The sequence below is a fragment of the Chrysochloris asiatica genome, unplaced genomic scaffold, assembly GCF_000296735.1.
Source record: "Chrysochloris asiatica unplaced genomic scaffold, ChrAsi1.0 scaffold00230, whole genome shotgun sequence".
In the NCBI taxonomy this organism is placed as follows: domain Eukaryota; kingdom Metazoa; phylum Chordata; class Mammalia; order Afrosoricida; family Chrysochloridae; genus Chrysochloris; species Chrysochloris asiatica.
This window is the reverse complement of record NW_006408748.1, coordinates 1,333,797-1,348,301: the sequence shown is the minus strand read 5'-3', so window position 1 is coordinate 1,348,301 and position 14,505 is coordinate 1,333,797. Positions and strand designations below refer to the sequence as shown.

The window sequence follows — 14,505 nt, the reverse complement described above, 5'->3', positions numbered from 1 at the left end:
TGGACTCAAGCGTGGCAACAGTAGTGAGGTTGGCCCAGGATCGGGCAGTGTTTTGTTCTGCTGTGCATAAGGTCGCTATGGGTCGGTACCAACTCGATGGCACCTAACAACAACCCCTAAATTAATCTAACATATCTTATTTAGATAAAAAAAATTTTTGAAGCGTTTTCTTTTACTCATTGTTCTAAAATCTCCACCCATCAGAATAGTACAAAGAGATAGTTAAGAAAGGTGTAGGCAGGAAAATAAGAAAGTAAACAAGAAGACTGAGAAGAAAGTTGTTGTTGTTGTTGTTAAGTGCCATCGAGTCGGGTCCGACCCATAGCGACCCTGTACAGGGTTTCCGAGGGTGTAAATCTTTAAATACAATTAAATTATGAGAATAAACTATGTCAGAAAATTGATTCCTAGTCTTTATCCTACCCAGTCTTACAGTAAGGGAAAATAATAGTTGGGAAAGAGATTGAGAGACAAACAGATGGACAGACAGACAGAAGTTACTGACTATCAGAGGTAGAGGAAAAGAAAGAATGCAATGCAATACAATATTTGTCCTTTATGAATTTGCTATATTAAATATTGAGTAGATACAAAAGAATATTATATATTGGTTTCCCTTGCCTACTATTGTAAAATAGACATTCTAGTGGGATAAAAAGGAATATTGGGAAACATGATTACTGTAAGCTTATAAGCTTGTCTTCAACCTACAACTCATTGAAATACCTAAAGGGGCTCTAGAACTTGCCCAGTGAAATAGGCTTCTTGCGGAGCCATGGTAAGTGTATAGAACCTTAGGTGTAGTAATCCTGAGCCCCATCTAGAACTTTCCGAGGTGGGACATTCCCAATTGAAAGGATCAGCAGACCAACCTGGAGCAGCTAGAGGAATAGAAAATACTTCTTGAAAGAAAGACCAGGAGGAAAAATAAAAATAAAAAACAAAAACAGCATTCTGAATGGCTACTACAAGGACAAGCAAGTTGTTTGCTGTAGAGTCATCAAGGCAAGTAATCAAGTCCCTTCAGGACACCAGCCCCCCAAGAGTGAAACTCAAAGGGATCACACGAGCAGCCGTGTAAGCTTGCTAGCGACCATGTTGGTCTATTGGTGAGTGGAAGTGGGGGAAAGGCAGCAGTGAAGATATGGGATGAGTCTGACCACATTCCATAGACACTTGTAGACCTGGCTATGAGATAGAGAAGAGGAAGGGATAGTTGGTCCAAAGTATGGTGAGATCTTGGGTCACCTGAGCCTATGGACAAGGACATAGCCACAGAGGGCTAGAGCTGAGAGTGAAGCATCCAGCTGATATAAAGTGGAGCTTCCAGCTGATACAAAGTGATATAGCTGATATGAAGTGAGGGGAGACACACAAGAATGCCTCAAATTATGGTGGTGATGGTGGTGGTGGTGGTTATGTGCCATGAAGTTGGTTCTGACTCATAGCGACCCTGTACAGGGTTTCCGAGGCTGTAAATCTTTACAGGAGCAGAAAGCCTCATCTTTCTCGCATGGAACGGCTGGTAGTTTTGAACTGCTGACCTTGCGGTTGACAGCCTGATTCATAACCACTACGCTAACAGAGCTCCTTGCCCAAACTTGCAGCTAGTACCTATTTGATCTAGCTTCAGTGGCTTGAAGATCACAGCTCTACTAAAAGAAGAATAAAAAATTTTGATAAAGGAAACAAGTGTAAATTGCTACAATTTGATGAATGTGAGCTATACTTATGGATGTAGTAGCTCAAAATACCAACTGAGAGGGAAGGAATCTTCATCCTATCCCTTTTGTATGTAGGGGTGATAGGAACGGGCAACTTAGACATTGGCTACCTAAAATGAGGGGGGCTATAAAGGCACGAAATAACTCGCTTAAAAGTTTTCAAAAGGGAGTTTAGTTTCAGAGTGTGCGGGGGAAGATAGAATCCCTACTGAATGGTTTCATCTTGTCTAGATGGGTCTGGTGAAAGGAGATGGGGATAAGATTCTTATGATTCAAAAGTGAGTTGTTGTTATCATGACTAATTGTGATTGTCATAACTGTAAAGGTAGAAGTTTTATAACAAAAATGGGGGAGTAGTTAATTCTCTAGTCCAGAAACAGAGGACCCTAGGACCATCAAGGGAAAAGAGCATGAGCAGAATGTGGGACCCTATCCAGAAAAGCAGTGACACCAGAGATGGAGACAGAGATGATGACATGGAGAGAGGGAGCAGCTGAGGGCTGTAGACTCATGGAAAGAGAAAGTCTTTGCTGGCAGCTAGGAAGCAGGCTTGTAGAATGTGCCCTTTGGTTGTTTAAATGTTTATATATTCCTGAGTGTTTTGGTGTCCACCTGCCCCCCCCAAAACAAAACAAAACACACACACACACACACACACACACACAAGAGAATAGAAGTAAATACTGTTGAATGATGATGCATGGAGGGGATTGTAATCATTGCAATTAAACAATGAGTAGAAACCCAATGTTCTCCTATGTAAACTGATCACTCAGTTCACAATAAAAACTTAAAAAAAAGTATTATAAATATATAAGCAAATAGAGTCATATAGAGTCACAATACAATAAAAACTTATATATACCATTGAGTTATATAAAAGAACATTGTTAAGAAGTTCTAGTGTGTAGATTCTCAGTTTCGTCTCTTTCCTCTTAGAGAGGAATTTACAACCAACTTCTACCAAGATGAGTATTGTGAGAGAGGGGCAGACTGGGGAGAAGTGAATGGTTGGGAACTCAGAGCCTGGAGAAGACATGGTACCATTCTCACAAAATACCTGATGGGAAACAGACAAGAGGACAACTCGCTGTGGTTCACAGCAGGATGTGAGAACTACTATGGCAGCATCACAGCAACACACAAGCCATCACAGTGCGACAAACTGACAGACGAATGGTAGTGATGTGCATTGTTGTTGTTAAGTGCTCCGACTCATAGTGACTCATAGGGTTTCTGAGGCGTAGCTAATGGGTTTGAACTATTGAACTCGTGGTGCCCAGTCCAGAACTGATTCACAGTGCCACACCAGAAGTCCAAGAAGTGCATTGTTGTTGTTGTGAAGTGCTGTCGAGTCAGTTAGGACCTACAGCGACCCAGCATAGGGTTTCCGAGGAGCATCTGGTGAGCTTGAAGCGCCGACCTTGCAGTTCAAATGACTTTGCAGTCCAGCACATTAACCTACAGTGCCACACCAGGACTCCAAGAAGTGCAATAGAAGGTTCAAACCGTAAATTAGCATACAGGTTTAACCTTGTATTTTGCATATTGATACATGTAAGTTGGGCTTATGAAAAATGTTTTTTTCGTTATAACTAACTACAGGGGTATTTTAATTTAAAAAAAATGGTAAATTTCTGCTGAAACACTGAACAAAAATTTAATAGTCATTTTGGAGTCACCCCTCTGATAGTGTCATTTGGTCGTCCCACTGCCACCCGCAGTGAGACCAATGCTTATAGAACATACCTGTCTGTTGTATGTATGCTCGGGGAAACCTGTACTTTACATTTCTTGTTTAGGGTTAGGGTGAAGGTCCTGAAAGGATAGGAAAACATTGCCCTCTGTGTCCTGTCATACCTACATACCTAGTCCTCTTTTGCTTTGACTCATGTTATTTAATGTTTGTGTCCCTCTCAGTCACCATTAGGACAGGAGCAGGCTGCTTGCTCTCTCTCTCTCTCTCTCTCTCTCTCTCTCTCTGAGACACACACACACACACACACACACACACACACACAAAAGAACAGGACAGAAGGGTACCTGCAGACCTGCACCTTGCCCATAACTGTCTTCTGCCTTTCCTGGGATCCCTTCCCCAGGGCTCCTCCCTCTGGAGAACCGGGGCTGCTGACTTGGTAACCTGCTGATAGGGAGGGGCTGCTGGTTGTGCTCTCCTGCTCCCCTGAGTCAACACAAAGTCTCCTGAGGGGAGGAAACCACTCTCCAGGCACTGGGTTCTCCTTAGTCCAGTTGTGCCCCACAGGGACTCTGTTCAAGGGCTTTGTCCTTTCACCCTAGACAGCCTCCCCTCTTCCAATGATCATGTGATCACCTTGGAAACCTGAGGCGTCCTTCCACTGCCATGTCTTCTAATGTCTCCCCAAAGAATCCAGTGAGTGTGTATGTGTGCAAACATGGAAGAGTGTGCAAGTGTGTCAGGACCTGAGTGTGTATAGACACATGTGAGTGAATGTGTGAGTGTGTAGGGACTGAGGTGGCCCTGATTGGAAAGGACATGGCTAGGATGGGGATTGGACAGGTCACAGAGGGCTGGTCCAATCAAGGGAGTTGGAGACAGGACACTCCCTACGCAAGCTTCCTGCTCTGGGAAGTCCCTGGAGTGGAGAACAGGAAACTGGCCTGGGACCAGAGTCTCCCCCAGACCTCACAGGCAAAAACGTAGACTTCAGTTCTACCAGGGCCTCTGCAATGTAGTACTTAGCTCGACAGGGCACTGCCTGATGGGGGGCTCAGCAGGGGAACCTTCTTAGGGGGTGGGAGCAGTGTGTCAGGAAGAGGTGGGCCTTTCTAGCGGATCTTTCTCTTCTCTCCTTTGATCTCTGCAAAGAAGCTGAAACTGGAAATGGTTGTACAAATCTTTCTCTTCCCCCACATGCCTAGGACACAGCCCTGCCTCCATTCTCTCACCAAAACCCCCTCTTCTCTCATGTCTAGCTGGTACCCTAAGCTGGAATCCCAGAGTGGGGACTGCAGGACTACCCTGCTTGGAGAATGAGTGGGAAACCTCATGAGCCAGAACACGTAACTCAGGGATGGAGGGCAGCCAGAACAAACACCCCCAAGACTTTTCCGCCCCCTTTACCCTGTACCTAAACTCAGAGGATAAGAGAGATGGAGGTTTTTGTAGCCAACCTGGGTCATCCCTGGCCTACTTGGGCCTCAGTGTCCCCTATTCATTGTCCAGTGGGACCACTGTTCTCACCAGGGTTGGGATGGCTAAGAAGGCAGGGCAGGGGGCAGGGACAGGAAGAAGAGACAAAGTGTGCCCAGGATCTAGACCTCACACCCTTCCTCTGTAGGGTGGGGCTGGGGACCCAGAGCATAAATGCTTCAGAAAATTGGGCACCCAAGTCAGACTCAGAATCAGAGCAGAGCCGACGTCCAGTAAGTGGGGGGAGAGGTGGAAAGGGACCAGCAAGGGGCTCAGGGTAAGGATCATGAGGTGGGCCACACAGGTGGGGAGGCAGCCCTGAGAAGAAGGCTAGTCATGTGGGTCAAGCCTAACTCTAGAGAGGCCCTGAGGGGTCAGACATCAAAGGGTCTCGACCTTTAGAGGACACAAAAGGAGACACTGGGAACTTGCTCTCTCCTCCCCCACCCCACCCCCACCCCCTTCAGCTCCTAGTGATGCCTGGAGGAGAGGATTGAGGCCTTCCATCTCTAAGTCAGGCAGGTGGGCTCTCTAGGATCCTGGAGGAGATATAAAGCAGAAAGGAAACCTGTGGCCACGCCAGGCCCTGAAGACCCCAGAGAAGATGAGGAACTGTGGGAGAGGGAGGGAGAGGCTTCCTGCCAGGTCTGCGCTGGTGGATGGAGTTCCTGGGTCTGTGATGAAAGGCTGATCCTGGCCTCCTGGGTCTGTGATGAAAGGCTGATCCTGGCCTCTCCCCAGGCCCCCAGCGATCCTGCACTGCCCACCCTTTCTCATGTTGGGATCCCAGATCCTGGAGATCTCCAGCCTTGTGCTGCTGGGGGCACTGCTGTGCTCTGGGCGCCGTGAGTTGACAAGAGTGGGGTGGTACGTGTGTGTGTGTGTGTGTGTGTGTGTGTGTGTGTGTTGATGGAGAGGGTCGCAAGGAGACCGAGGAGGGTGGTGGCAAGGAGGGGATGACAGAGAGGGTGGGGTGAGCACCTCTAGGTGAGGGGAAGGAGCGCAGGCTCCAGATCCTCTGACTCTGGACCTGGTCCCCTCCACACCCCTCAGCCCTAGGCCTGACCTGCAATGAATGTTTCTACTTTGTGGGGGACCCTGAGAAGTGCAGATCTAACCCCTGTCCTCTAGAAGCTCAGAGCTGCAATTTTTTTGCAATCACTGGCACGGTCAATGGTGAGTTCTGGGTGGAACCCAGAGTCCCCAGACATACATGAGGGGTGGCTGAGAGGGCCAAACCAAGGGGCAGTTTTCTTGAAGCCTCTGCCTTGAGGCCTGGAGAAAGCCATGGGGCCAGAATTTAGGGACTCTGGTGTGACCCCACACATCCTCCACCCATTAGGTGCCTGCTCTTCTGAGCTGCTTCAATGTCCCCACTGGCTTCCAAGTTGTCTGGGGAGGAGACCTGAGGCGAGGAGAGAGGGCTTTCTTTGTGTGGGGAGCAAGGGAGCTGTCTTGAGGAAGGTTGGTGTTGTTCCTCAGACCTTCTACCCAGCTGCCTTCATCTCTTGTCCACAGGAAAGAGAGCCACCTATATCGGCAAGGGTTGTGGAACGCCTTGTTCAGAGTTTTTGAAGGATATCAAAGCAGGTATTCCAGTGGGATCCATGTTCACTGCTGAAAAGGAGAATGTAACCATTGACTTGAAGGTAGAACATGTGTCTACCAACTGCTGTGACAAGAATCTCTGTAACGGGGTAGCCTGGTGGGGTACAGTCTCTGGGCACTGGTCCTGAGCCTCTTAGGCCCTACCCTCCTCTGGGTTCTGCTTTGATCTCTGTCTATACTGTGTCTCTGATTCTTGACCGCCAGAGAAGGGTGAGGGCAGGTGGTGGTGGTCTCAACTCTCCTGGGGTCACTTTTGCAGGATTCCACTGTGGGCAGCTTCCTGCTGATGTACTGATATAATCATTTTTGGATTATCTTCAGCAAAATTTTACTTGCACATGATATTAATGATATTGTTTGATGACTTCTGCATTCTCTTGGGGCACCTTTCTTTGGAATGGGCATAAATATGGATCTCTTCCAATCGGTTTCTCTCAGTGTGGATGAAGTGTCGGGGATTGGTCCTACTGTCACCCCAAATAATTGGTAGCGTGAAGGAAGACCCCCATTGCGATGGATTGGCCAGGTGGCAGCATCGATGGACTCAAGCGTGGTAATAGTAGTGAGGTTGGCTCAGGATCGGGCAGTGTTTCGTTCTGCTGTGCATAAGGTCTCTATGAGTTGGTACTGACTCGATGGCACCTAACAACAACAACAAGGCACAATGAACACATAAAAGGAGCCAGAGAGAGGTCTAAGCAAGCAAGAAAATTTAAGGAAGAGAGCGCAGACAAAGCATAGATATTCTCACAGAGAGGAGAATGGGCTACCACCTCGAGAGTGAGAGGGAGCATCGAGTGAGTTCCTGGTTTCACTTTTTATGCTGTTTTTACTTTGAGGCAGGTTCATGGTGTCCTGATAATTCTCTCTTGATTCCTACATTTTCCTATCATAATTTAGGGCTAATCATCGGTCATTTCTTCCTGGGTCTGATGTACTACTTTCCTATTACATCAGTCTGTTTTAATTGTATTCATGAGCTAACCAAAATACTGATTTATTATCATGGTATTATGATGAACTTTTTGGTCACATCAGCTCAGTCTTATTAATCTCTGTGCATGCCTGGTTTTTCCTTTTACTAGATTCTCCTGACAGATCATTCCCTGTATTCTTTGTGGTTGATCTGTGGTTAGCCCCTTTTCCCTGTTCTAACTACCTAGCATTCCCCCTTGACAGAAAGAAAACCCTGATGTTTCAGGAATACGGATGATGACTCATTCTTAGCTTCTTCCCCCTGAACAGGGACATCACTGGGTACCAGGGATTCCGGTTCCTCCTATCCGTAAGTTACAGCTGTCACAGATGCATGTTGGAGACACCGATTGTTGCTGCTCAAAGGCACTAGAATAGAATATAGGGAATGTCCAGCCTGATCTAGTACATTAAGGGGAATAGGCTCACCCACCATATATTGGAACATACTTTTGGCTTAGCAGCATTTGTCTGCCAAAAGCGTCATGTCTTTTGGTAACAAGAGAGGTTAGTAAATTTTGTATGCAATGCCAACCATAAGCAGAAGTAATATACAAGTTAAGGGTCCTAGCAGTGGACTTAGCCAGGTTATAGAGGGCGACATGTTTTTATTTGTGACCAGAAATCTTGGGTGAGGACATTTCTTTATTCTTGTAGCCACTTTCTGTTTTCTAGAATGTGTTGTACTTTGAGTGCAACTTCTCTTGTTAATTTTACGTAAATGTAGCAGGTTGTATTAGTAACTGCACAGATTTCACCTTTTTGGCCAGTAGATTGTCAAGGGCCATGCAATGGTCAATGACCATATTGGCTACTGAGTCTAATGATTTTTTAATGGTTCTCAGTGATTGTCCAGAATTCTCCCCCAGTTCCTTCACTGGTGATGAAACATTTTGGATGGCTATATGGTTATTCATAATTCCATATGCCACAGATCCAGCAGCCACTAGTGGGGTTACACCCAGGATTAGAAAAGAGAGTTCCCTTTTTCCTCTTTGGGCAGTAGTATATTGGAGGAAGTTGAGGAAGGGGCAGGTCTTCGATCTTGAACTACTTGGAATTCCCCAGATATAGGGTTTACAAATCCTAGAGTAAGATTCCCCAGATTTGAATTGCATTTAGACATGAGAATGCCCATGTTCTATTGTTCTTGACCTTGGCAGAAAACTTTCATCCCTCTTTCAAACACAATAAAGAGGAAGAATTTCCCCAATTACTGGAATTATCAGCATCTAAATAAGAGTGACTAGAAAATGGATGGCAAAATAGACTGGTTTTGCTAGCCCACCCTGGGTAGTGGTGACCACCAGTCAGGAAAACCCACTGTCAAAGCATGGTTTTGTAGGGTTAAGACCCTACATTCAATTATAACCTGATCCAAAATCATCACTCGATTCCAGTGTACATCAATTTCCTATGCAATTACATGTATATGATGAGTTGTTCTTCCTAAAACATGAAAAGTTGTACTGAATGTCTTTGGTGTTGGGCTCAATTGAAGTCCACCATGTAAATGAAATTGGTTGAAAACATTCATGGTCTCCGGATGAGTGTATGGATTTAGAGCTTATTTGTAAGATAGTTATCTCAGAGTCCTTGGGTGCTTTAATAAAAATAGGAAGGTTCTACTATTCATTTTCCAACAGTGGATGCCCCTGAAATCATGGCTTTCTATTTCTTTCATGAGGGGGAAGTTTTCCACACATACCCAGCAATTTGCTAGGTTCCCTCCTTTTTATAGGCATCCTGTAAATGTCAGCAATTATGCAGGATGAAGGAGAAAGAGAATACTTCCAAATGTTGTTAAGACCAAATTAGTGAGTCCTGGTGTAGTACTGTGGGTTAATGCGCCAGACTGCAAAGCCATTTGAACTGCAAGATCGGTGGTTCAAGCTCACCAGTCACTCCTCAGAAACCTTATACAGGGTCGCTATGGATTGGAACCGACTCAACGACACTTAACAAAAACAACATGTCTACTAAAAATGGAATGAACTTACTGGCTACATCCACAATGATCCAGAGTTCCTTGTGAGGGACCTTAATGGAGCCATTGCCATCTCTGAACACCATCAGTCCTCAAGTTTTTCAGGGGCCAAAAGGGTCTTGTGACTTTCACAGTGCTGCCTTGAGGATGCTGGACAGTCATGTGCCCAATGCCCAAACTTACCACACCAAGGATATGACATTTTAGGGACCAGTTGCTTTTCCCATTCCCAGCGATGTGTCTAGGCTTTCCAGAATGAAAGCAATTGTCCATCTTCTTGCCTGGGCCAGAGGAGGTAGTTTGGTTCTGAGCTATTAAAACTGCTACAAAACGCTTAACCTTTTGGCAGTCCCTCCCTGTCACCTCCATATCTTGATTGTTGTAGACAGTAGTGGCTACTTCTAGCAGTTGAGATGGGAGAGTTTGGGTACCTAATGCTAGTTTTTGTAATTTTCTGCAAATGTCAGGAGTTGACTGATTGATAAAAGCACAATTTATAACTATAGAAACTTCAGATGAACTGGGGTCTAGATTAGTATACCTTGTGACAGTTTCAGTCAGGATCTTCTAAAGAAGGCTGAGTTTTCATCCTTCACTTGAATGACTTCTGTTAATTTAGAAAAATTGACAGGTTTAATCTGGATCTGTTTCATTCCTCCCAGAATGCAAAGTATCTTGTGGCTTCTTGCAGCTATTCCTGTTTGTCCCTGTTGGTAATTCCCCAAGGGATCAGCCCAGAGGACTGCCATATTCCCAGCTGGTAACGTTTGCTGATGAACATGGAAATGATTTTCATATGTTTGGGCAGCTGACCAGAGATAGTTTTTCTCATTCACTGTGCAACACCTAGACAACCATAAAGATGTCTTTTCAGTTTAATTAAGAAGTCAAAGCTAATTGTTCAAACTCTTCAATAAACTTAGTGCAATTTTCTGATAAACTCCCTAGCTTCTTCTTGTACTGTTTCAAATCTGCCATAGAAAATGGTGACTGGCCCCTGATACATTGCCTACTGGCCCCTGAAACCTCTTGCAAAGGTAAGAGACTAGAAAGAGATGAGTAGTCTGGGGGAGGGGCACTGGAGCACGATTTTGGCTTCTCGTGTTCTTCTATTTTACCTACCACTGTCAGTGGATTTTTTAGGAGACTAATTTCTACACAACGCTTGCATATTTCTGTGTTTTCCTTAAATGTCATAAAGACTTGAACACAAGGGAACCTTGTATGGGGTTTCTGAGGCTATGAATCTTTACAGGAGCAGAAAGCCTCATCTTTCTCCCATAGAGTGGCTGGTAACCTCAAACTGCTGACCTTGTACTTAGCAGCCCAACACATAACTCACAACACTACCAGGGCTTCTTGCTACCTACGTTGTTGTTGTGAAGTGCTGTCGAGTCAATTCTGACCCATAGCGACTCTGTATAGGGTTTCCAAGGAGTAGCTGGTGAACTTGAAACACTGAACTTGCAGTTCAAACGACTTTGCAGTCTGATGCATTAGCCCACAGCACCACACCAGGACTCCTTTGAGAATAGGTCGAATTGTACAAGGGTGTTGTAAATTAAGTTTCTGTTTACTGGCCATTTCTCTTGGTCCACCAGACCCAGTTTCTATTTACTGGGGCCAACGGGTACAGAAAAATATTAACTTCTTTTTCCACCGATTGTCAAAATTAAGATTTTTTTCAATTCTTAATAACATTACAAAGGTGAGTTATCAGGGATGGATGGAGCTTGTCCCATGGCACCTGAGACAAGAGAGTGAGTCCCTAGACTGGGTGTCCCTAGACTGGGCATCTGTGTCTTAGGACCCATAAGCATGTGAAAATACTCCCAGGGAAAGGTCAAGTTGTCCCCCTGGAACATCAAAAATACTGATGTTCTAGGGCCTCCAGTTTTCCCAGAATTATTCTGCAGAAATGATTTCCAGCTGGACCACCTCTGAGGAGGGACAATCAACCTCTTTTGCAAATCAGAGTGCTGATTCCTTGGTGTCCTAACTTTGGGCACCTGCCAGGATGTGGGACTTTTTCTCTCCAAATTTGCTCATCTCCAAAGAAAAAGAAATAAGCCAGCAAGGATCCGTCGGCCAAGAATTCCTTGTAGGACATAATTCTGTTGATAAGGATTTGGACATAATTTTTCAAGAGATAGACCACAGAGGAAGTCTAGTTTCTGCTGAGTTTCATCCTAAACTTCTCTACAGCCCTTTCCCCAAAAAAGGGGAGTTGTCTCATGGAGTCCCCCAAAAGCCATGAAAGAGTGATTTCCAAAATAAAGGAATTCTGCAGTAGAAACTGTGCAAATAAGCCTGGTCTCCTGGGTCTGTTCCCTCTCTGAGTTTGAAAGAGACAGTGGTATTAAAGCAATAGCAGACAGACATAATAGCAGCACAGATCTCTGTCTTTAAGGTAGAGGTTCTTTAACTATTGTGTGTCAGGTCTGGAGATATACTGATTGTGGGTAGGAGAAATCAGTCCCTTAGTCACCCCCTCCATTTTACGTGTCTTGGTTCTTCCTGGGCACCCCATGGGGTCTCTCAGGAAGACTCAAGAATGCTTTATTGGGCCAGACCTTATATGGCACTTTCCAGCAGAGTCCATTTTTTTTTACAGTGTGTTGATAAAAGGGGAATCTTTCTGAGGTGCCTGCACGTCACCATGGTCACATAGCAACACCTCAGATTTCCACTCATATGGGCACGTCCAAAGCCTTGGACTGGAGGAAGGAAATGTCTTTGGACTATGAGACCTGCTCAGGGACTCAAATAAATGATATTCATCAGCCTTGAGGCATGACCATGAATGGAAATATGAAACCGGAGGAAAGAAAGATCCTAGAAAAGCAATGCTGATATGGAGGAATGTATCAGCAGCACATTTCAGGTGATGTGTTAGAGCTTCCAGGCAGAGCAGTAGGCAGTTTTTCAAAGTGGCAGTCATCTTGGCAGTGCGGGGAGTGAGGGGAACTTAACCTGGGAGATCAGGAAGTATGTGAATGAATCCTAAGTTTTGGCACCAAAAATGTCAGAGCACAGATGAAGCATCCTGGTTTGGTCTTACTGTCCCTCCAAAGAATTGGCAGAATGTAGGCAAAATATGCACATAAAAGAAGCCAGAAAGACAGACATAGACCCTAAGCTATAATAGTAAAACGTAGGAATTAGGAGACCCAGAGCCTGCCCTGAAGGAAAGCAGCATAAAGAATAAAACGAGGAGCTCACTTGAGGCTCCCCCTCACTTTGAGGTGGAAGCCTGTTCTCTTCTCTGAGAATGTCTGTGCATTGTCTATGTTTTCTTTATTAAATTTTCTTGCTTGCTTAGACCTCCGTCTCTCTGGCTCCTTTTGTGTGCATATTGTGCCTACACCCTACTATCTCTCTGGAGGAACAGTAAGACCAAACCAGGATGCTTCATCCATGCTCTGACATTTTTGGTATAATTGGTCATTTGAGTTCTGGTGTGGTGCTATGGTTTAGTGCACTGGACTGCAAATTCCGTTTGAACTGCAAGGTTGGTGATCCAAGCTCACCAGCCACTCCTGTACAGGGTCTCTATGGGTCAGAACCGACTCAACAACACTCAACAACAACAACAGTCATTTATTTCTGGGTCTTATGTATTCCTTTCCCATTCATTACATCAGTCTGTTTTAATTGTATTCGTGAGCTAACCATAACGCTGATTTATTATAGTGGTATTATGATGAATTCTGTGGTCACATCAGCTCAGTCCTATTCTCTGTGCATGCCTGATTTTGGTGAAATCCCATGTTCTAGTTTTCCTTTTACTAGACTCCCCTGACAGAGCAGGTCATTTCCTGAATTCTTTGTGGTTTATCTGTAGTTAGTCCCTAGTCATTCCCTGTTCTAACTACCTAACAGGTTGACCAGATATCTGTCTTTAAAATTTTGGGGGGTATAGATGAGTGAATACCTTCAGTGCTGCCTCAGTTTATGTTTTGTCACATCCTGGAGCCTTATTTTTCGCCAATGCCTCCAGTGCACCTTGGATTTCTTCCTTCGGTACCACTGGTTCTTGATCATGTGCTACCTCTTGAAATGGTTTAACGTGGACCATTTCTTTTTGGTACAGTGACTTCGTATTCCTTTTATCTTCCTTTGATGGTTCCTGTGTAATTAAATGTTTGACCATAGAATCCTTTAATTTTTTAGTCTGAAGTTTGAATTTTTGCTTCCGTTTCTTCAGCTTGAGAAATCCTGAGCATGTTCGTACATTTTCACTTTCTAACTCCAGGTCTTTGTACATTGCGTTAATGCGCTGGGCTACAAAGTCAGCTTGAGCTGCAAGGCCTGTGGTTCAAGCTCACCAGTTGCTCCTCAGAAACCCTTTACAGGTTTGCTATGGGTCAGAACTGACTCAACAGCACCTAACGACAACAACAACTCCAGGTCTTTGTACATTGCATTATAATACTTTAGATTGTCTTCGTGAGCTGACTTTTACATTTTTCTGTTCAGCTCTTGCACTTTGTTATTTCTTCCAGTTGTTTGGCTTGACATCTTTCAAAAGCAAGTTTCAGTTTCTTCTGACATTGACTTTAGTCTTTTCTTTGTTTCCTGTCTCTGAAATGACCCTGTGTTTTCTTCATGTATGATGTTCTTGATGTCATCCCACAACTCTTCTGGTCTTTGTTCATTAGTGTCTAGTGCATCAAATCTATTCTTGAAATGGTCTCTAAATACAAGTGAGATATATTCAAGATCATACTTTGGCTTTTGTGGACTTATTTTCATTTTCTTCAGCTTCAGCTTGAATTTGGATATGAACAATTGATGGGCTATTCCACACTTTCCCCCTAGCCTTGTTTTAGCTGATGATATGGAGCTTTGCCACCTTTTCCTTTGCACAGATGGAGTCAATTTGAATCCTGATGGTGGTGTGCCATCAGGTCGGTTCTGAGTCATAGCAACTCCGCATAGGGTTTCTGAGGCTGGAAATCTTAAAGGGAACATCTTTCTCCTGTGGAGCAGCTGGTAGATTGGAACTGCTGATCTTGCAGTTAGCAGCCCAGCTG

The 14,505-nt window shown here is 44.7% G+C and overlaps 1 protein-coding gene across 1 annotated transcript in view; it reads left to right on the top strand.

The window, feature by feature from the left end:
- Positions 1 to 14,505, top strand: part of TMEM156 (transmembrane protein 156) — a 112,051-nt gene that overhangs the window by 96,524 nt on the left and 1,022 nt on the right. Inside the window, exons 6-7 of the mRNA XM_006873231.1 lie at positions 6,418 to 6,609; positions 10,132 to 10,182. Coding sequence (XP_006873293.1) covers positions 6,418 to 6,609; positions 10,132 to 10,182 — 243 coding nt within the window. The remainder of the gene's footprint in view (positions 1 to 6,417; positions 6,610 to 10,131; positions 10,183 to 14,505) is intronic.